A 21,318-nucleotide genomic window follows, 5' to 3' on the forward strand; every position below is an offset into this window, starting at 1 on the left:
CAACGGCTAGTTTCATATATTCTTTGACGGAAGAAGACATTCACTCGGATACTTCAGTCTCCACCTTCCTTAACAAGAAACCCGGCCACTGTGAGTATTTTTTAAACGTCATCTCATGTACTACATAGTGTCATAGTAAACCTCATCATGGTGTCTTCAACATGCATAACGTTGGAGTCAAACTGATAAGGTTCATAGGTTTCGACATGGTCTGAATTTTTGTTGGGCCAGATTATCTCCACATGGATTTGGATTTAGATTTGGGTCATCAATCTAAATTGTTCTTGTTCTTGTTCTCTTCTAATAGTTTTTTGTTGACTACTGAACATGTCGCACGAGTTAATGACACTGACATGCATCTTTATTCTTTAGTAGTATAGTAGTAGTATTAAAATATCAAATTTAATTTAATAATAAACACACAGCGATACAAAACTGAGTCACACACACAACACAATAAAGAGCCGGTCTATATGAAATAAATTAAAAAATTATTAAATGATACACCAAATATGCATCTGGCGATGTTTCGTGATCGACTTCATCAATCCATCCTCTGTTCAATATTTCTCCAACTCATCAAAATTCTCGCCATCAAATCAAAATCAAAATCTCTGCTTTCTCAACATCACATTCCGTGTTTAATCATCGGACCACGATATACACCCACCCACCCACTCAAAAGAATCAAAAACCTTTTTTTGTTCTCTCTTTCTCTTAAATTGCACTAGAGAACCTTTCGTATCTGCTAAACCAAACTTACCTCGAGAAACAAAAAGAAAAACATAATTACCCAAACTCCTCAGTTTATGTTGTTGTTTAATGGCGTTTCTGGTGAGTTTCCTTGAATTTAATATGTTGTTCACTTCGGTTACTTTTGTGTTTTGACTTCAGTTCCTAAATAAGACAAAGATTTGATTTTTTTGTTTGTTGGGTTCTTCCCAAAGTTGTGTTTTTTTTTTTTTTTTTTTTCAATCAATCTTAAAGGAAAGGAAAAAAAAAAATCCAAACTTTTTTCTAATTGATCAGCTCTTTAGTTTCTGTAAGGAGTAGATTACTGTTGATCCTTGGAGGGTTATTTGATCCCATCATCAAAGGTTTTGTCTTTTGATTAAAAATCTAAACTTTTTGCAGATGGAGGCAGAGGAAGAAGAAGAAGAGAGATGATCTAATAATCTCTTTATTGTTAATTATTTTTGGGGGCGGTGGGTTTTTTTAGTTGGTAGTCATGATCATTACCAAATGCAAAAGAGACATAAACCTGTTTGTGCTTCAATTAGGAGCAGCTCTTGCAGTATCTTTTGCTGGATTTCTCTTTTCTCGATTTAGAAAGAATACAAAAAGAATCGGACCCACTCTGCCTCCTCTTTCACCTCAATCCTCTGGTTTGTGTTTCTGTCTTAATTGATTTTTTTTGTGTATTATACCTTTTCGATTGATTTATGCAGTCAATGAGTCTAGTTCGTAAAGAGGGTTTTGTTGTATTTTCAGATAAGGGATACAGAGACTGTTCCAACAGATCCAATGATGTAAGTATATAGTTTGTGGTAGAAGTTGCTATTTTTAGCCTTGTGATTTATAATCTGTAGATTGTTTATTTGGCCTCTGGTTTGTTTAGTTACATTATGATGTCCTCATCACATTAGTTGTAGTCAATAACGTTTCCTGTTACTGAAATTTTGATCTGGTTCTGTTTTTTGTTTCGTTGGTAGAAAGGAGATGTTGACTCTAAGAAGAGTAATGAAGAGACTGTAATTGGTTTTTCGCCACGAAAGGAATGTGATCTTGATGACAAAGATGTGTTTTTATTACCGGAGTTTGAAGAGGAAGTGAAAAAGTTAGATTTGTTGGTCTCTGATGACTGTGAAACGCCGCGGTCGGATATAACTGTTCCGTTAGCATTTCCGAGCGAAGAGGAAGCTGATCATGAGAATGAGATTAACCGGTTAAGAAACACGGTGAGAGCACTCCGTGAGAGAGAGAGGTGTCTTGAGGATAAGTTGTTAGAATACTACAGTCTCAAGGAGCAGCAAAAGATTGCGATGGAACTGAGAAGTAGATTGAAACTAAACCAGATGGAGACTAAAGTTTTCAATCTCAAAATCAAGTCTTTGAAAGCCGAGAACGAGAAACTAAAGGCTCAGTGTTCTGAGCATTTGAAAGTTGTGTTGGAGCTGGATAAGGCTAAGTCTGAGGTTCATGTTCTTAAGAAGAAACTGAACGTTAACACCCAACAACACGTAGAGCAGATTTTGTCACTTAAGGAACGAGTGATGAGGCTTCAAGAAGAAGAGATCAAAGCTACTTTACCTGATCCGGAAGCTGATAAGATGATGCAGAGGTTAAGGGATTTGGAAGGTGAGATCAACGAGCTTCAGGATTCCAACATGAAATTACAGTTTGAAAATTTCGAACTTGCTGAGAAGCTGGAGTCTGTTCAAATCATAGCAAATTCAAAGCTTGAGGACCCGGAAGAGGTATATATGTTTCGATATTACATCTTCAAATTCTTGTACTTTCCCCAAAATATTGAATCATGTTTCTGAAACTCTTTTTGTTTTTAGATTGAGACATTACGAGAAGATGGTAACCGTTTGAGGAGTGAAAACGAAGAGCTGAAGAAGGAAGTGGAACAGCTTCAAGGGGATCGATGCACTGACCTCGAGGAGCTTGTTTATCTCAGATGGATAAACGCTTGTTTGAGATACGAGCTAAGGACTTACCAGCCTCCTCCGGGTAAAACTGTTGCTAGGGATCTTAGTACTACTCTAAGTCCTACTTCAGAAGTGAAAGCTAAGCAGCTGATACTCGAGTACGCACATAGCGAAGGGCATGAGGAAGATAATACTGATTATGATCGATGGTCATCTTCGCAGGAAGAGTCATCAATGATCACTGACTCAATGTTTTTAGATGATTCTTCTGTTGACACTTTGTTTGCGACGAAAACAAAAAAGTCAGGGAAGAAGAAGCTTATGCATAAGTTGATGAAGATCTTACACGGTAAAGATAGTACTCCAGACCGTAAGAAAAGAGCTGGTTCTTCAGAACCGAGCAGCTCAAACACAGGTGTTCATTCGACTCCTAGGCAGCAGCTTAGAACAACACAGTCAATGGACTTCCAAATGTTGATGCTTGGCAAAGACGAGGAAGAGGACTTCAAGAATCACATTAAGATGCTGCGTCGTAAGAGCGAAGCAGCAGATTCTTCCGCTTATGGAGAAGAACATTGTTTGGAATCAGATCAAAACGGGAAGAAAGAGCTGATTAAATATGCAGAGGCGCTTACGAAATCTCGCTCCACAAAGAAACTGCATAAGAAATCTGTGTCTTTCTTTTTCTAAAAGTAAGTAGAAACACTAACTACTTTATTCTGTAATACTCATTCTCTAAAGCTACATATATGTGTGTATAGATTATAGCTCAAACAAAGTTTGTAAAATTTGTGAACCAGACATTAAATGAGTGTAACGAGAATGACCATGGCTTATTCTTAAAAGAAATAAAAGCATGTATTATAACATGAGATTGTCGCTTAGGAGACAAACGTGTGGACGTGTGGTGGGAGTAAAACATAAGTCAGATGATCAGACTTAGGTGGACTCCGATTTGATGAAGCATGTTGCTGGATTTTCCATGGAAACTAACGATCTTGTGATCAGCCTTTTGGAGTATGAAGCCAGATGTTGTTACGAGTCCAAAAGGTGGAGAGGTTTGTTTATTGGTCTTGAACCTAAGCATGGTGATAACTCCGGATTTATTATCATAAGTACCCTCCACTGTTTTGATATATTCACTTGGATAATTCAGCTCAACCGGCATAAGAAATAAAAGGAAGAGTTAAGAGTAGTAATAAATCAATCACAGATTTGAAATTAGGGAAGTTGAATCAATGACCTCTTGGAGTCCAATTTTGGTCTTGCTCCCATGATCATCTCCGAATACCAGTTGGCCGTTTTTGTAGTAAATAAACTTGATGAAGGAAACAGCGTTCTGGCTAAGTCCAATGTATATCCTTCTAACGCCATCAAAAGATTCAAAACTACCACCATCGTCCCAAGAAGCTCCTCCATCTCCACCCTTTGCTTCTAGTATATTTTCATCTGGAGGAGTAGGAAATGGACGATAATATGCTCCAAGAGCTTTAAGGTTAGAAGATCCAGCCCATCCATAGAACCCAACAATAGCATTACCTTTCTTCTCCAGTACAAATTTAATAACATCATCATCAGACTTTCTACCAAAGGAAATGGTTCTACCTTTTGATGTTTTGAGTGTCAACGACCGAATATCCGTATCGGAATCAGTACTCATAGTCCCTTCCACAGATGTGATCAGTTCATTTGGATAGTCGAGCACAAACTGCAATCAAAACAATATAGTATACTAGAAAGTAGCCCACGCGATATGTGGTTTATGTATGTATTATTAACTTGAAATATAAAATAAAATTTCTATTCGATTATATATGAAATGTACAGATGTAATTGTTAATATATGTCTTAAAAAATAATATTCATAATACTACGGTTCAACTATAATTTATAATTTACATATGTTATATAGTGTTTCATAGAAGGTCATGAAAAAGAGGAACGTTAAAATACATATTACTAAATATTTTTGATTACAATATATTGTTGAATTATTTAAACAGTATGTTACTATAGTAATAAGATCATTACTTATAGCAAAGTCAAACTAAATATGGTATTTTCGTTAAATATTTAAGATAAATTATATTTTTTTTTATATTTTTTTTGGAAAAAAAAACTGATAAGTAGTTTAGAAAGAAAAATTTTAAGATATTACTTAATTATTTGATAGATAATTTATGTTGTCCTATATATTAATTTTATTGTCATCATCTAAAAGTAATAGTTAACAAAAAATAGTTTTATATATGATGAGTCAATTTTAAAATAATTTATTAAAACATTATCACAAAACAAATATCTTATATTATAAGTTTAGCCAGTTTTTATAAAAAAATCATGAAAAAAGTGTGTGAAATTTAATATTTTTTTATTTTCTATATATTGTTTCTATTTACAATCATTTTAATATAAATAGTATAATTAACAATAAATTATTTTTTGAAAATATTGTTTTTTGTTATATCATAAGATGATAAAGCAATTATGTTATGATACCATTACGTTTTTTTAGTACATATGTTTTAAAGACAATCAAACTGTAACTTATAAATTACTATTAAATACAAATTGAGTTGTGTCTTTAATAAAATATATATGATTATTGAATATAATGTGAGTTTTTATACATTAGAAAATATTTTATATTTTTAAATTAGTCTATCATAAATTAATTTAGTTTTAGTTTTTAGTTTGAAATGTATGAAACCATTTTATAGTAATAGGACAATTAGTTACAGCAAAGTTAATTAATTTGTATGTTCGTTAAATAATTAAAATAAATAAATTAATTTATAGTCTGGTTTTTTGGAAAAAAAAAAGTGTAAGACCTTACTTTGATAGATAAATTATGTTGTCTTATATATTAATTTATTTTCATATATAAAAGTAATAGTTAACAACAAATAATTTTATAATATGATAAGTCAATTTTAAAATTGTTCCAATAAATTATTTTAAAATTGACTTATCACAAAACAAATATCTTATACTCTATGTCTAACTAATTTTTTTTATAAAATTCATGAAAATAAAAGTGTGTTAAATTTAATATAAATATGTTTTTCTTCTATAAGTTGTCTCTAATTATAATCATTTTAAAATAAATAGTATAATTAATAATAAATTAATTTTGAAACTATTGTTTTCTGTTATTTCATGGGGATAAGAAAACAATTATGTTATGATACCATATTGTATATATGTTTTAAAGACAGTCAAACTGTAACTTATAGAATACTACTAAATATAGTGATATATATATATATATTAGAAAATTTTCTATATTTTTAAATTAGTCTGTCATAAATTAATTTGGTTTCAGTTTTAACTTTAAAAGTATGAAACAATTTTCTATTTTTATTTGGTTTCAATTTGATTATATTTTTTAGTTGGGTTGATCAGTATTTTTTTTTTTAGGTTCTAAGGTGTATGATTTCATTATGAAATATATTAGATGCTAAAACTAAAAAATGGAAGGAATATATTTTTGTAACAATGTTGAAAAAAATTCAAAAAGCAAACTATACAACATTTTTTTTTAATAAACTATACACCACATAAGATATAAATAAAATAAAGTCAAATTAAAAAATAAAATGTTAAATTTAAAATTAATGAGAAGGACATGTGTCACAAAAATAGAGTGCCAAATGTCACATTGTTAGTCAAAGTTAAAAAAAACCTTCTCTTATATAATAAGATTTATCTATATACGGTCTAAGAATATTCATTATATTTAGACGACTTAATCAAAAGGGAATCGTATTGTGACCTCTTTTTCGTTTTTAACATAATACCGACGATGAGTCTTTTCCACTTTGCCGTTATTAACGTACTCCAGCCTGATACACTTTATGTTCCAGTCCCTTGTATCATCGACGTAGACCTTTCCTATGCCATCATTATTAGAGCCATCGTCCCAGAATAAACCTTTAGTTAGACCTTGGCATTTCAATTTATTAGGAGTTTGAGTTGTGAAATATACTCCAAGAGAGTTTAGGTTCTTCCCTGCATATCCATGAAACCCAATGATCTTATATCCATTGGCTTCAAGTGTAAACTTCCTACCCTTTTCATACCCCATAATATCAAATCTCTGCATGTTAGTTTTGAATTGAAGTCCTTGAATGACTCCTGACGCATCGTCGTAGTAACCCTCCACAGATACTAGATATTCATCATTGCGATGGTTAATCTCAAACTGCAAAAGTTTAAAAATTTGGGAAATTAAAAACAAAACTTACAACATTCAAAATAAGGTTAATATATATATATATATATATATATATATATACTTGAATACATACTGTCTGTGCGAAACCTCTGCTAGAGACACCATGGGTGGACCCATTTTCTAGCACTATTCTATCCTTGACATAGTCAAACTTGATGAACTGTATGCCTTCAAAACCACCTCGTACATGAATCTTTGATAGATTGTCATGGTTTGATCCATCATCCCACTCCTTGCCTCCCTTACCTCCTTTCCCATCCAGTCTAATAGGAGTGATCCAAGTTAAATATGCTCTAAGAGAGCAAACATGCGTAAGATCAGACCCGTGAAGTCCAATTATCTTCTTCAAATCCAAAGATTTCAGAAGTCCTGAAATTCGTTTTGAATTGAATACCAGCAGGGTCAGCGTAGTAACCATCAACAGATTCTAGGTGTTCATTTCTTAGATGGTCAATCTCAAACTGCAGAAAAGTTGTTTAAACAAAAATTCAGAAAGTGATCAGCATTCTCCATAGTGAACAAAAAGAAATTAGTATTTGATTTATCAAGCCATACCATCTGTGTGCAACCACGATACATCATACCATAGAGTGATCCTTCTTTCTGTATTCCACTCTTGACATAGTCAAAATATATATAACGTATGCCTTCATCACCAAGTCCTACATATATCTTTGTCACGTCATCATGGTCAGGACCGTCATCCCATTTATATTTGTTTACCATGATCCCTCTTGCGGCCAACCTTTCGGTCATCTCGGGTGGATATCAATTTTGAGCTGTGTACAAGAAGGGTTTCATAGTCAATACACTACAAGAAAACAGGCCATTTGTGACTCCACTAATCGTCGCTCAATAGTCGCAAATAAGGGTTTTGCAGACTCCTTAGCAACTATTTGCGATGGTCGCTAAAAAACGGTCGCAAAATTTGTTGGTCATAACATGGTAGCTTATTTGCGACGGATTTAGGACTATGTAATATAGTCGTATATTAGCGACGTTTGTGTGACTGTATATGGTAGTTGCAGTTTCCGACTAAACTGCAACCAAGTCTATTTGGGGACATTTTTGTGACTGTATAGAACAGTCCTAACATTTTTGTGATTGTATAGAATTAGGACGGTTTTGGGACTAATGTAAGAGTCTGTGTTTAGCGACTATGTTTGTAATTTGGATTGGTCACGAAGTGGTCACATTTTTTGAATTGGTTTGGTCACAAAGTAGTTACAATTTTTGAATTGGTTTGGTCACAAATTTGTCACGGTTTAGCAATCCTAAATCTGATTAATTTTGGATTTTGAAATGATATTAATCAAAAGGAATGATGATTTAAGGTACTAATCATGCAAACTTATCATCCTAAACAAAAAGATCCTCCAAAAAGTATTCAAAAGCAAAACAAGTTCATAAAAAAAAAAACAGGGAATTGCAACACATTCAGTTGGAAGCAGTATTAGAGGAAAGGGAATTGGTGTGGTGCCTCCGTCAGTGGGCTGTGCATTGGTTGCAGGTGCGATAGCTGGATGGGTGGTTGCAGGTGTGGATGATTCAGGAGGAGAAACCATAAAAGCTTCGATCTCAGGATTTTTTTCTTTCATGAAGAGGAAAAGCCTCTTCAGCTCAGATTGAGACTCTCGGTGTTCCTGATCACGTCGTGCATTCTCAGCCTCGTGTTCAGAAATCTTGCGCCAAAGTTGATCTTGAAGCTCCCCAATAGTTGATGGAGAAGCGCTTGCATAACTATCTGTCATTTTCCTTTTCTTTAGTGTCTCCACAAGTGATCCAAGTCCAAATGGGTTGCCTTTGTGGTCTGTATGAGTACACTAAACCAAGAGATAAACATTCAGTAATCATCCCAGACTAAATGGAACCAGATTTAAAAAAAAACAGACAGAAACGAATTTACCTGAAGGAAGATTTCATTTCTTTCATCAAGGGAAAGATTATGATGTGTTGAACTCTCTGAACCATCTGGACCATCTTCCTCCGTTTCAGCTTGTCTCTCTTCTATGATCCTCTCATACGTCTCAGCAACTTGTTTGGCTTTTTGATCCACAACTGTTCCATCCGGACGAGTGTGTGTTTTAAGAAACACTTCCACCAGTGACATAAGATGCCCCAACTCTTCCTCCTACAATGATAGTGAAACAGATTAAATCATGGAAATATCAGAAAAACTTTGAGTTGAATTCGACAAAAGAAAAGTCTTACCATCTCTTGATGAATTTGCACAAATGATTTCTGACCAGCTAAGTGTTTGTGCACTCCAAGACCTCCACGATCAGAGTTTCTGCACTGTGAAGCATTCTCACTCTTCTCAATTGCATCAGGGGTGTTCCAATGTTCCAACATAAGAGGCCATAAATTTTCACCAATCCATGGTGGTTGGACACCACTCCTCTTTGCTTGACTGACAATTCCTTTCATCCTTGTCTTGGTATCTTCAAGAAACCTGCTTTAACGAGCTCAGTAATGCCGATACCCCAATTGTACTTCCGCTACAATAACACAAAAAATAGTTAGCAGCAATACCAAAACATTGTTAGCAATAATAACAGAAATAAGGAGTAAACCTTACTCCAAATGTCCTGAAATATCGCTCTTGAATGGGCAGTGGAGTAACCTTCCAACTATTGTAAGACCCATCAAACTTTCTCCTCAATATTCCAGAAATCGCTCGAGACAGCTGACCTTTCTGCCGGTTAAACCTGTTACATAAAATGAGTAAGTCTACTACTAAATATGGACTTGAAACAATTGAAACAAACTATTGAATATCAAACAACAACCGAAACAACCGACACTTAAAGCAACAACTATACTTATTGAATATGAAACAACAACTAGAATTATTGACACTTAAAGCAACAACTACAAACTTAGACTTATTAAATATCAAACTTAGACACTTAGACTTGTTGAATATCAAACAACAATTAGAAACTTAGACTTATTGAATATCAAACACTTAAAGCAAGAACTACAGTTATAGACTAATAGACACTTATAACAACAACTACAAACACTTATAAACTATTGAATATCAAACACTTAAAGCAACAACCTCGCACTTATAGACTTATAGACACTTATAGCAAAACCGAGTAAGCAACCTAGTAATCGACATTTGGATCAAAAGCAACCGAGTAATCAACAACTACACTTAACTTCTACACTTCAAGAAGCTTAAAGCAAAAGCAAAGGAAAGAGTTTAATACCATAGCGTTTCGACACCAGGGATAGGATGCTCAGACAAGAGTGGTAGTCGTTCTCGGCCTGGAAGTCTTAGCAAACCATCCAACAGCTTTTGGTAGTAATCGACATTTGGATCTTGTTGCTCTTCACCATTATCTTCCTCTTCACGATTAGGGTTTTGTTGCGGTTGATGAGGAGGCAGTTGCTCCGGTTGATGAGGAGGTGGTTGATGAGGAGGCACTTGGTGAGGATTTGTCCTCCGCGGTTGATGATGAGGTAGTTGGTGAGGATTTGTCCTCCACGGTTGATGAGGAGGCGGTTGATGAGGAGGCAGTTGGTGAGGATTTGTCCTCCGCGGTGGATGGGTACTCGGCGGTGTAAGTTCCCTCCGCGTTTCAGGATCTTCCCTCGACGGTGGATGGGTACTCGGCGATGGACTCGTTATCGGCGCTGGATTTGTCGTTGGCGGAAACTGAGAAGGTCGACTTTGGTGTGAATGGCTTGTCGACTATGTCGTAGACTGTGTCCGGTTAGAGGGGTTTGACGAATGAGAAGACAAACTGTTATTCCCATTGTAGATCCGGACACCTGTGGCGGTTCTGGCACCGCGACCTCTGGAAGAAGCCTTACCCTTAGGAGGCATTAGATCGAAGGAGAGGAAGGAGAGGAAGGAGAGATTGGATTGAGAGATTAGATCAAGAAGGAGAGGAAGGAGACGATTGAGAGATTAGATCGAGAAGGAGAGGATTGAGAGAAGGAGAGGATTGAGAGGATTGAGAGAAGGAGAGTTGAGAGGTTTTCGGGAGAAAAAACCCTAGATCGAATTGGAAAAGAAGAAAGAAGTGTTTAATCGTTTAATGGGTTTGCCTAGTTAATAACGAAACTACGTCGCAATTTCGTCGCACATTAGTCGCATCCAAAATAATTGGGGGAAAAAAACGCCAAAATTAATTAGATTAATTCCACTAATTAAGTGGTGGGAATATATACCGCCAAAACACGATAGCAAATCAGTCACAATATAGTCGCAAAGCAAATCTCAAATTAGTAGCAAAAGAGTGACAAAAGTCTTCAGTCGTAACACGGTAGCAAATCAGTCGCAATGTGTGACTATTTTAAGACTACCTAATTAAAGTCACAAAATAAAAATCTTGAATTCTACACATTATGAACAATATAAATCACTAAGAAGAACTCATAGTAGTAGTGTAAAGTACTTGTAATAGTAAGATTTAGTTAAACAATGTTTACATTACTTAGTTTTGATTTTTCTTCATTGGAAGACATTCTTATAAAAGAACATGTAACACTTCGGATAAATTTTGAACTTATGGATGTTTAGTTTATAGTCATTGAAATTTAATACTTTGAGAAAGTTTTTATTGATAAGGTGAGCAAAACAAAGCATAAACTCCAACCTAAACATGTAGATGAATCTTAAATGTGAATTTTCAAAATAAAAAATAAAGAGAGTGGCTAAACAGTCTTAAAAGAGTAGCTAAATCAGGTGTTAGTCGCAAAGTCTTCAGATATTTGTCACAATATAGTTGCAAAACTAGTCTCAAATTAGTAGCAAAAGAGTGACAAAAGTCTTCAGTCGTAACACGGTAGCAAATCAGTCGCAATGTGTGACTATTTTAAGACTACCTTATTAAAGTCACAAAATAAAAATCTTAAATTCTACACATTATGAACAATATAAATCACTAAGGAGAACTCATAGTAGTAGTATAAAGTTCTTGTAATAGTAAGATTTAGTTAAACAATGTTTACATTACTTAGTTTTGATTTTTCTTCATTGGAACACATTCTTATAAAATAACATGTAACACTTAGGATAAATTTTGAACTTATGGATGTTTAGTTTATAGTCATTAAAATTTAATACTTTGAGAAAGTTATTATTGATAAGGTGAGCAAAACAAAGCATAAACTTCAACCTAAACATGTAGATGTATCTCAAATGTGATATTTCAAAATAAAAAATAATGAGAGTGGCTAAGCAGTCTTAAAAGAGTAGCTAAAGCATGTGTTAGTCGCAAAGTCTTCAGATATTTGTCACAATATAGTCGCAAAACAAGTCTCAAATTAGTAGCAAAATATTGACAAAAGTCTTCAGTCGTAACACGGTAGCAAATCAGTCGCAATGTGTGACTATTTTAAGACTACCTAATTAAAGTCACAAAATAAAAATCTTGAATTCTACACATTATGAACAATATAAATCACTAAGGAGAACTCATAGTAGTAGTATAAAGTACTTGTAATAGTAAGATTTAGTTAAACAATGTTTACATTACTTAGTTATTGATTTTTCTTCATTGGAACACATTCTTATAAAAGAACATGTAACACTTAGGATAAATTTTGAACTTATGGATGTTTAGTTTATAGTCATTGAAATTTACTACTTTGAGAAAGTTATTATTGATAAGGTGAGCAAAACAAAGCATAAACTTCAACCTAAACATGTAGATGAATCTCAAATGTGAAATTTTAAAATAAAAAATAAAGAGAGTGGCTAAACAGTCTTTCAAAAAAATGCTTGATAGTCATAACCCGCATGTTAGGGCGTTTAGATCGGCACGTGAAAGATTTAATATGGAGGACGGTAGAAAAGGTTTGCGATTAATGTTACCTTCAGAAATAACTATTGATGCAAGAACTCATAATCTTCCTACAAGCAAAGAGGTTGCTGCTCTAATACCCGGAGATTTTACGGCTGGTGTGAATAAACGTGACATTGTTATAGAAAGTCGTTCGGGTAATTTACAAAGGATAAGTGAGCTTCATCCCGCATACTTGCCTTTACAATACCCATTGTTGTTCCCTTATGTTGAAGATGGTTTCAGATTAGGCAACGATATAGGGTTCATGGATACCCGTGGACGTAAAAGGAAAACGGTTACCATGAGGGAATTTTATGCGTATAGAATATTTGAAAGATACGAAGAATCTTCGATTATTGTTATGGCAGGCAAATTATTCCAGCAGTTTTTAGTCGATGCATTCACTACTATAGAATCAAACAGGTTGAACTATATTTGGATGAATCAAAGCAAACTCCAAACTGAAAGAGTCGATAAGATAATTGAAGCTGCTGAAAAAGGACATGGAGATCTTGCACACCATGGAAAGAGGATATTTATTCCGTCATCGTTTACAGGTGGAAAGAGATATATGATGCAACATTATCTCGACGCCATGGCTACTTGCAAGTATTATGGATTTCCTGATCTTTTCATAACTTTTACGTGCAACCCAAGGTGGCCTGAAATAGATCGTTATCTAGAAAGACATCGTCTTAGTAAAGAAGATAGACCTGATATATGTAGTCGAGTTTTCAAGATGAAACTTGATAGATTATTGGATCAGGTGACAAAGGAAAAAACTTTCGGTGTCGTAAATTCTGGTATGTTTTAAAATATTTTTTATTATTATTTATATGTTAATATTTAAATATTAATGTTTATTTTTTCACATTTTCAGCCATGTATACAATAGAATTTCAGAAGAGGGGTCTGCCTCATGCGCACATGATTCTGTTTTTGCACCCAGACAATAAGATGCGTACAACAGGCGACATTGATAAATTCATAAGCGCTGAAATTCCCGATAAAGAGGTGGATAAGTATTTATACGAAGTTGTTTCTGATGTGATGATCCATGGTCCGTGTGGTCCTATGAACAGAGATAATGTCTGCTTGCATAATGGGAAATGCACTAAATTCTTCCCAAAACCATTCATAGATAATACTATTGTCGACGATGCTGGTTATCCAATATATAGACGACGAAACGATGGGAGAGTTGTGGGAAAAGGGGTTTTCAATACGATAATAGTTACGTTATTCCCTATAATCGTGATTTGTCCCTCTGTTTTCATGCTCATATCAATGTTGAGTGGTGCAATCAGACACGTTCAGTAAAGTATTTGTTCAAGTACATCACTAAAGGTATGGACTATATAAGAGCCAAAGTAGGAGAAGAAGATCAAGAGAATGAAATTAAAAAGTTTTTCAATTGCACGTAACAGTTTATTCAAATTGTCAAACATTCTCATATTTAATTATTTACACTTTTTAAAATTTTAAAAATGTGTCTAACTAATCCGAGATTTTTTAGATACGTATTTGCATGTGAGGCTTCTTGGCGAATTTTTTCTTTCCCGATTTGTTATCGTACTACACCAGTAGAAAAACTCCCGTTTCATCTTCCAGGACAATAAGTGGCTATTTACAACGAGGATGATCCAATAGAAGATGTTTTGCACCGTACAACAAATAGAACTTCAAAATTTTTGGGCTGGATGGAATGCAACAAGATTTATCCCCAAGCCAGAGAACTCACATATGCTGAATTTCCATCTAAATTTGTGTGGAATAGGAGAGAAAAACTTTGGAAGCCAAGGTCAGAAAAACGGAAAAGTTTTGCAATAGGCAGGATTACGTACGTACCGCCTTCTGTAGGACAAGCCTATTACTTGCGAGTTTTGCTTAATAAAATTCCAGGACCAACAAGCTTTGACTATTTAAAAACAGTCAATGGTGTTCTTTATAATGATTTTCAAGAAGCTTGCTATGCATTGGGATTACGGGATGACGATAAGGAGTACATTGCGGCTATAAATGAAGCAGGTGAATGGTGTTTTGGGGAATTTTTAAGAAAGTTATTTGCGATACTACTGCATACAAAGAGTTTAACTGTTCCTCTTGAAGTTTGGAATAAAACAAAAGACATCTTGTGTGAGGATATTTTGTTTAAAGAAAGGAGAAACAGGAACGATCCAGGTACATCAAAATATTATTTTATTTATTGAAAATATTTCATTTTTTTCGAAGACAAAATTATAATTAAGTTTTTTAACTTTACTGTGGTAGGTCTAATGTTGACACATGCTCAGATAGAAAAAATATGTTTAACTGAAATAGAACTTATGTTACGATCGAATGGGACATCTCTTACGGCCTTCGAGAAAATGCCTACACAAGATGATAGTATAATGAACACGGGAGTAAATAGGCTTATCGCAGATGAGAGAATATATAAGCCTCATAAACAAAAGGAATTGTACGATAAGTTGTTACCTATGCTAACTGATGAGCAGAGACGTGTTTATGAAGAAATCATTCACTCTCTGAATCACAACAAAGGTGGTATGTTTTTTGTCCATGGTTTGGTGGTACTGGGAAAACTTTCATGTGGACTATTCTTGGTGCTGATATAAGGTCTAAAGGTAATATTGTTCTTAATGTTGCTTCAAGTGGTATAGCTGCTTTGCTTTTGGAAGGTGGTAGAACGACTCATTCAAGATTTGGTATTCCAATCAATCTTAATGAATATTTTGTGTGTTCGATAGATGCTGAATCTGATCTTATTGACTTAATTAGAGAAGCAAAGCTTATAATATGGGACGAGGCTCCAATGATGAAAAAGCTTTGTTACGAAACTTTAGATAGTAGTTTGCGAGATATCATGAGATGTGACAAGATTTTTGGAGGTAAAGTTGTTGTGTTAGGAGGTGATTTTAGACAGATACTACCAGTTATTACAGAAGGAGGAAGGGTAGCGACAATTTTAGCATCTATCAACTCATCTGTTCTTTGGAATAGTTGTAAAGTTCTTAAACTTACCGAAAATTTGAGACTTCGGTATGGATGCAGGTGCTCTTGCTACTTTTTTAAAGTGGCTTCTTGATATCGGGGATGGCAGAATCAACGAGTTAGATTGTGGGGATGTGGAGATAGAAATTTCTGATGATTTATTAATTAATACAAGTGTAAATCCTATTGAAGCAATAGTTAAAGAAATCTACGAAGAACATTTTACAAGGAGGACTGATCCAAAATTCTTTAGTGAAAGAGCTATTCTAAGTCCAAGAAATGACGATGTTGATAAGATAAATTAGTTTATGCTTACTAAGCTTCCAGGTATGCAAATTAAATAGGATATAGAGTTTTTTTTTTAAAAAAAAAAATACTAATATTAAAAACATATCTAAAATTCTAAAATTTTCTTATTTACAGGTGAGGAAAGACGATATCTTAGCTATGATAGTATTGAAACGTCCGATACAAGCGGACGTGATGATATGATCTACACTCAGGAATTTCTAAACAGTATACAAGTTTCTGGACTGCCAAGTCATGTTTTGACGTTCAGAATAGGAGCACCTGTCATGTTGCTAAGGAATATAGATCCTAAGGGAGGTTTGTGTAACATTATGAGGCGAATTATTACTCAGATGGCCAATCATGTAATCGAAGCAAGAATCGTGACAGGAAAAAAGGTTGGTGATAGAGTACTTATCCCTAGGATGTATGTTAGTCACATGATGCAAAGTTTCCCTTTCGTATGAGGTGACGATAGTTTTCTGTTACCGTGGCATTTGCAATTACTATAAACAAGAGTCAAGGTCAGACGCTAAAACATGTTGGATTTTTTCTACCGAAACCGGTTTTCACACATGGACAACTTTATGTTGCCTTCTCACGAGTAACAACGAGAAAAGGATTGAAGGTGTTAATTACAGATAAAGATGGAAAATGCCAGAATAAAACACTTAATATTGTTTTCAAAGAGGTTTTTGAGACTGTATAATTATGGTTTGTAATTGGAAAATTGTTTTGGATATTTAGATTTGAACTTTATTTACTCTCTTAAAATAATGAAATTTTAGAGATTTTAAACATTTTAATTATTTATGGTAAAAACATTACATCTTCTATAAGTCAGATATAGACTTTCCCATTGGACAAAACCATTTTCTAAATTTTACTTATTCTATTTTAATTATAAAAAAAAAGATAGATACATTGTACATGGTCTAAGTACATATTATTACAATTTTCACATTATTTTATTTTAATTAGTTACAACAATGTTATTTGCAAATATATTGTTTTGCTGAATCATAAAATATATATTTAATTATTAACTCTTAGGTACATTTTAAAAATTATTTCACATCATATCTACTGACTATAAAAACTACCTTTAATCTGTAATTATATTCATAATAATAAATATTTAAAATGTTAAATATTCAAAAAAAGGAATATTATACGTTAAAACAATTAAGACGCAACACAACGTTTAATCCTGACTGTTTGCTGGACGTTATTACTTAAACCATTTGATGGAGCATCAAGGTGAGAGATCAGGAACTTAGACATAAAGAATGGAGGCAGAAATGAAGTAACGGTAAATTAATGAACTTTTTGTATTTGCAAAATTAAAAATAGATTTAAATGTTTGTAGTAACAGGTACAATTTTTGTAGTAACAAGTACAATGGTCTTAAAGAAAGAACATTTATGGGATGCTTAAAACAAAAATAATGATCTAAACTGGACTTAAATTTAAAAATGGACTATAACATTCCAATTAAACTTTGAAATTGGATTTTAAAATTTCAATCTATATTTTATAAATGTAGAGAATTACTATAAAATTTTTATTATCTATTCATCTTATTATTAAAAAAGTAAAAAATGTAATAAATCTGAAACTTTACAAAAAAAAAAATGTCTTAGCATGTGAACCACTATAAAAAAAAAAGATCAAAGATGCTTTGAAAAAATAACCAAAAAAAAATGATTCCACAATTTAAATTTGCCATAATTCTCATTATTAATTATTGCTGTAACATATCTCAAATGATAAGATTCTATGAAATTAGGATATAGATTTTCATATTGAAGAAAACCATTTTTGTTATTAGTATCAACAATGTTGTTTGAAAATATATAATTGTTAGCTGTATCATAAAGTCTATATATTAACTACCAATTTGCAAACACATTTAAATTCTAAAATTGCATCATATATATTAACTACAAACTTTGTCTTTGTTCTGTTAGGGCATATTCATTGGTCATACTCATCTTTGTGTCTTAAGCTTTTAATAAGATTAAAAATAATATTAATCTATGTTTTGATCCTCATGCCATTGTTTTAATTTTCCCCCCTCCCATTAGTAATATAAATTTTATTACTCAAAATCCAGATTACTCAAAATAGATTCTTGCAAAACAAATTCTACTCAAAACCTATTGAAACAAACAGATTCATATAGAAACCCAGATGTATGCGGACTTGTAGGAACCAAAAATTATTCAGCAATTACTTTGATTGTGTCAACAAAATCAGCTTCTTACCTAACAGAGAAGAACTGAGAGGAATCAGATATCAAAAGAAGACGATGAGGAGACATCAATTTTGTCTGGAAATCGATGAGATCTTCGATTGGGTTGTGAATCAAGTTTTGGAAAATCTGTTTTGCCTTCGAACTTTCGTTTGTATCGAAGGAGAGAGAAGCTTATGCAGAAATAAAGAAAACAACAAAATAAAAAAAAAGGCAACCAATACAATTTTGACACTTAAAGGGTATGTGAGTGTCTAATTTGAGTTGTGCATAGACACAGATCAGCGAAATATCACAAATAAATCTTTTCTTTTTTTTTGGTTTTATTATTAAAAAACAAAAAGACATCTTTAGAGGATAACCGATGCGCTTGCTCTTATTATATCTATAAAAATAACATAAATTAGTAAAAAAAAAAGATAAGACACTAAAACGTTTAATACGCAATGTTTAATCGTGACTGTTTGTTTTCTTATAAATCCAGAAGCCCATTTTCGTCTTCGATAGCAGAGAAGAAACAGTAAAAAAACCTAATTTGATAAAATCATGAGAATCAATTACATTTCTGATCTTCATCGGGGAAGAACGAATTGGTGTATCCATGCCAAAGTTTTAAATTCTTGGCATGTCAGGGAATTCATCACAAAATGTATTCTTCTTCTGGTGGACGAAAAGGTTAGAAAAGCTAATCGTATGACAATTCTACTTATATTTGAAATTTTTACAGTGCTTATATATTAGATTACTTACACAATGATTATCAAACTTTGTAGGGTGACACAATTGAGGTGGCCTTTGTGCCAACTACACTTAAAAAGCTGCGGAAGTATATTTACGAAGGTGAATGGTATGATATTAGGTCTTTCAAAATCATCAATCCAACAATCAGGGAAAGGAATACTCATCATCCTTTTCAGATCAAGTTTACGGATGATTCAACCATGAACCTGCTCGAATCAATCAACTCCAAAAATTACTTCCGATTCGAAGATTTAGATGATATATTTCGTGGAAGAATCAATCATCACATCTCTTTCGGTACGTTTTTCTATTATTTTTTGTAATTTATTTAAGTTAGACTACATGAATATGGTTAATGCTATTTTTGTGTTGTGTAATCTAGAAACTTTTTAGGAATTTTGGAACTTTGTGTATTGGTCCCTCCAATAGAAAAGTACAAATTGAACTTTTTAGCAAAATATTTACATGCGAATGTTAAAAAGCTTTGAAGACATTCATTGTAAAGATAATTCCTGTCTTTTTGCCAAAAATAGATGTTTGCGGATGTGTAGTAGCTGTGGAGGACAGAAGAAATCAGGGAAATGGAAATGGTGAAAATGAAGTTATTTTGACACTATTAAATGGCAGGTAAGACACATTTATTCCACTTTTACTGATTCTAAGACTTATAAGTTTGGTTTTATTATAGAATGTAACAAGTATCTTCATCTGTAGGAATGCAACTCTAAAGTGTCGTGCAATAAATTACTATGCTAACCTTTTCATGTCTTCATGGGAGTCATCTGGATGCCATCTCACATATCAAACTGAACCGGTGTTTTGTGTACTGCGTTTCTGGAAGGTTGGAGAGTATGAAGGTATGTACTATTAATAACACTTGCTAGATTTAACAAATGCTAAAGACTAGGTTGCATACTCATTTACCAAACTTTTAAAAAAATTTAAACATCCCTAGGTGAACTGTGTATTGTAAACACATTGGCCTCCTCCAAGATCTTTATAAAACCGGAATTTGAAGGACTTGAGCATCAAAAGGCTATGTAAGTTTTTAATGTTCATTAATATCAAGTAGTGTATCATGCTAGGGTTTAACTTATGAATGTGTTTTAATATTTGTAGCTCGGAATTTGCTGGACGTTATTACATAAATCATATCATGGAGCATCAAGGTTAATCTTCAGGGGCTTAAGCTTTAGGCACATTAGTTTGAAAACGTTTTTTTGTATATGCAAACTTTAATTTTTTTTTAATGTTTGTATGAACAAGTACTAGAAACCCTTTTATGGGTCGCTTTCCTAAATTATCTCAATCGTCTTCACGAAATTAAGAAATATTTTGGCCCAAATCATTATTCACCCTAATTTAAATTATCTATAACAAATGTATTGGACTCATAAAATATTTAAAAATTTGCAAATGGGCTTCAAAATCATAATTAAAAGTTTACATATATATATTATAGACAACTATAATAAACATCTTATTAACTATTATTATTTATTTGTCCATGAAATTTAAAGTTTTAGATACAAAATTAATTACAAACTTTCAACATTATAAAAAATAACTAAACTTTACTTTAAAAATTTGGACAATTAATTTGGATTTTTTTCCTATTTAATTCTTGCCCGCACAGGCGTGCGGGTAACTCTCCTAGTAAAGTATTAATTAGGTACATAAAAAAAAGTTTATAAAATACTCATATACAAAAGTTGAAAAGATAGTAGGAAAAACCTCTATAAATTAATAAGATCGGGAACATAAAATTTTATTAATTTAATAAAGTTTTAATTTATCGATAAGTTAATACTCTCTCTGTTTCAAAATATAAGATATTTTAGTGAAAAAAAGAAAAGAAAAGAAAAAAAAAGATGTTTTAGAGCTTTTGTTTTGTTTCACAATATAAGATGTTTTCAAATTTCTAGGCAACTTTTAGATTAATTTCATATTTTATTATTATTTGTTTTATGCAGTCTTGTTTTTTATTGGTTGAACTTTTTAAAAGTAGACATTCCTTATTATAATAGTATTATTACAAAGTAATAAGTAAATAAAAAGGCTTTTTCTCTCTCACCAAGAGGGGCGATAATCCATAACCGTTTTCTTAAAGCAATCACCAGCAGTTCTGCATCTCCGGCAGACGCTGGCCTCTCCGGCGTCGGCTGGTTTTCTTCCTTCTTCCCTGTTTATATTGTTGCTTAGGTTTATATTCTAGAACGCTTACCGATGATAATGAAATTGATTTTGTCATCACACCAAAGGGGTATCTCACTGTTTCCTGGTGGATCTCTGATGGTTTCTTTCAGGTGTTAACTTTTTGTCTATTGGTTCTTGTCCTCACGATAT

The 21,318-nt window shown here is 33.1% G+C and overlaps 2 protein-coding genes and 1 pseudogene across 2 annotated transcripts; 2 read left to right on the plus strand and 1 right to left on the minus strand.

The window, feature by feature from the left end:
- The first annotated feature begins 409 nt into the window (after window positions 1–409).
- Window positions 410–3,523, plus strand: LOC104742714 (protein CHUP1, chloroplastic). The gene is made up of 5 exons (XM_010463747.3): window positions 410–834; window positions 1,135–1,385; window positions 1,492–1,529; window positions 1,713–2,477; window positions 2,565–3,523. The coding sequence occupies exons 2-5, from the start codon at window positions 1,229–1,231 to the stop codon at window positions 3,342–3,344; spliced, it is 1,740 nt and encodes a 579-aa protein (XP_010462049.1). The 5' UTR covers window positions 410–834; window positions 1,135–1,228; the 3' UTR covers window positions 3,345–3,523.
- A 56-nt stretch (window positions 3,524–3,579) lies between these two features.
- On the minus strand, window positions 3,580–7,647 carry LOC104744081 (jacalin-related lectin 44-like; annotated as a pseudogene).
- A 4,980-nt stretch (window positions 7,648–12,627) lies between these two features.
- LOC147928861 (uncharacterized) lies at window positions 12,628–14,015 on the plus strand. The gene is made up of 2 exons (XM_087486296.1): window positions 12,628–13,498; window positions 13,576–14,015. The coding sequence occupies exons 1-2, from the start codon at window positions 12,628–12,630 to the stop codon at window positions 14,013–14,015; spliced, it is 1,311 nt and encodes a 436-aa protein (XP_087342422.1).
- Window positions 14,016–21,318: the final 7,303 nt, after the last annotated feature.

The sequence above is a fragment of the Camelina sativa genome, chromosome 14 (assembly GCF_030686135.1).
Source record: "Camelina sativa cultivar CO46 ecotype springtype chromosome 14, ASM3068613v1".
Classification (NCBI taxonomy): domain Eukaryota; kingdom Viridiplantae; phylum Streptophyta; class Magnoliopsida; order Brassicales; family Brassicaceae; genus Camelina; species Camelina sativa.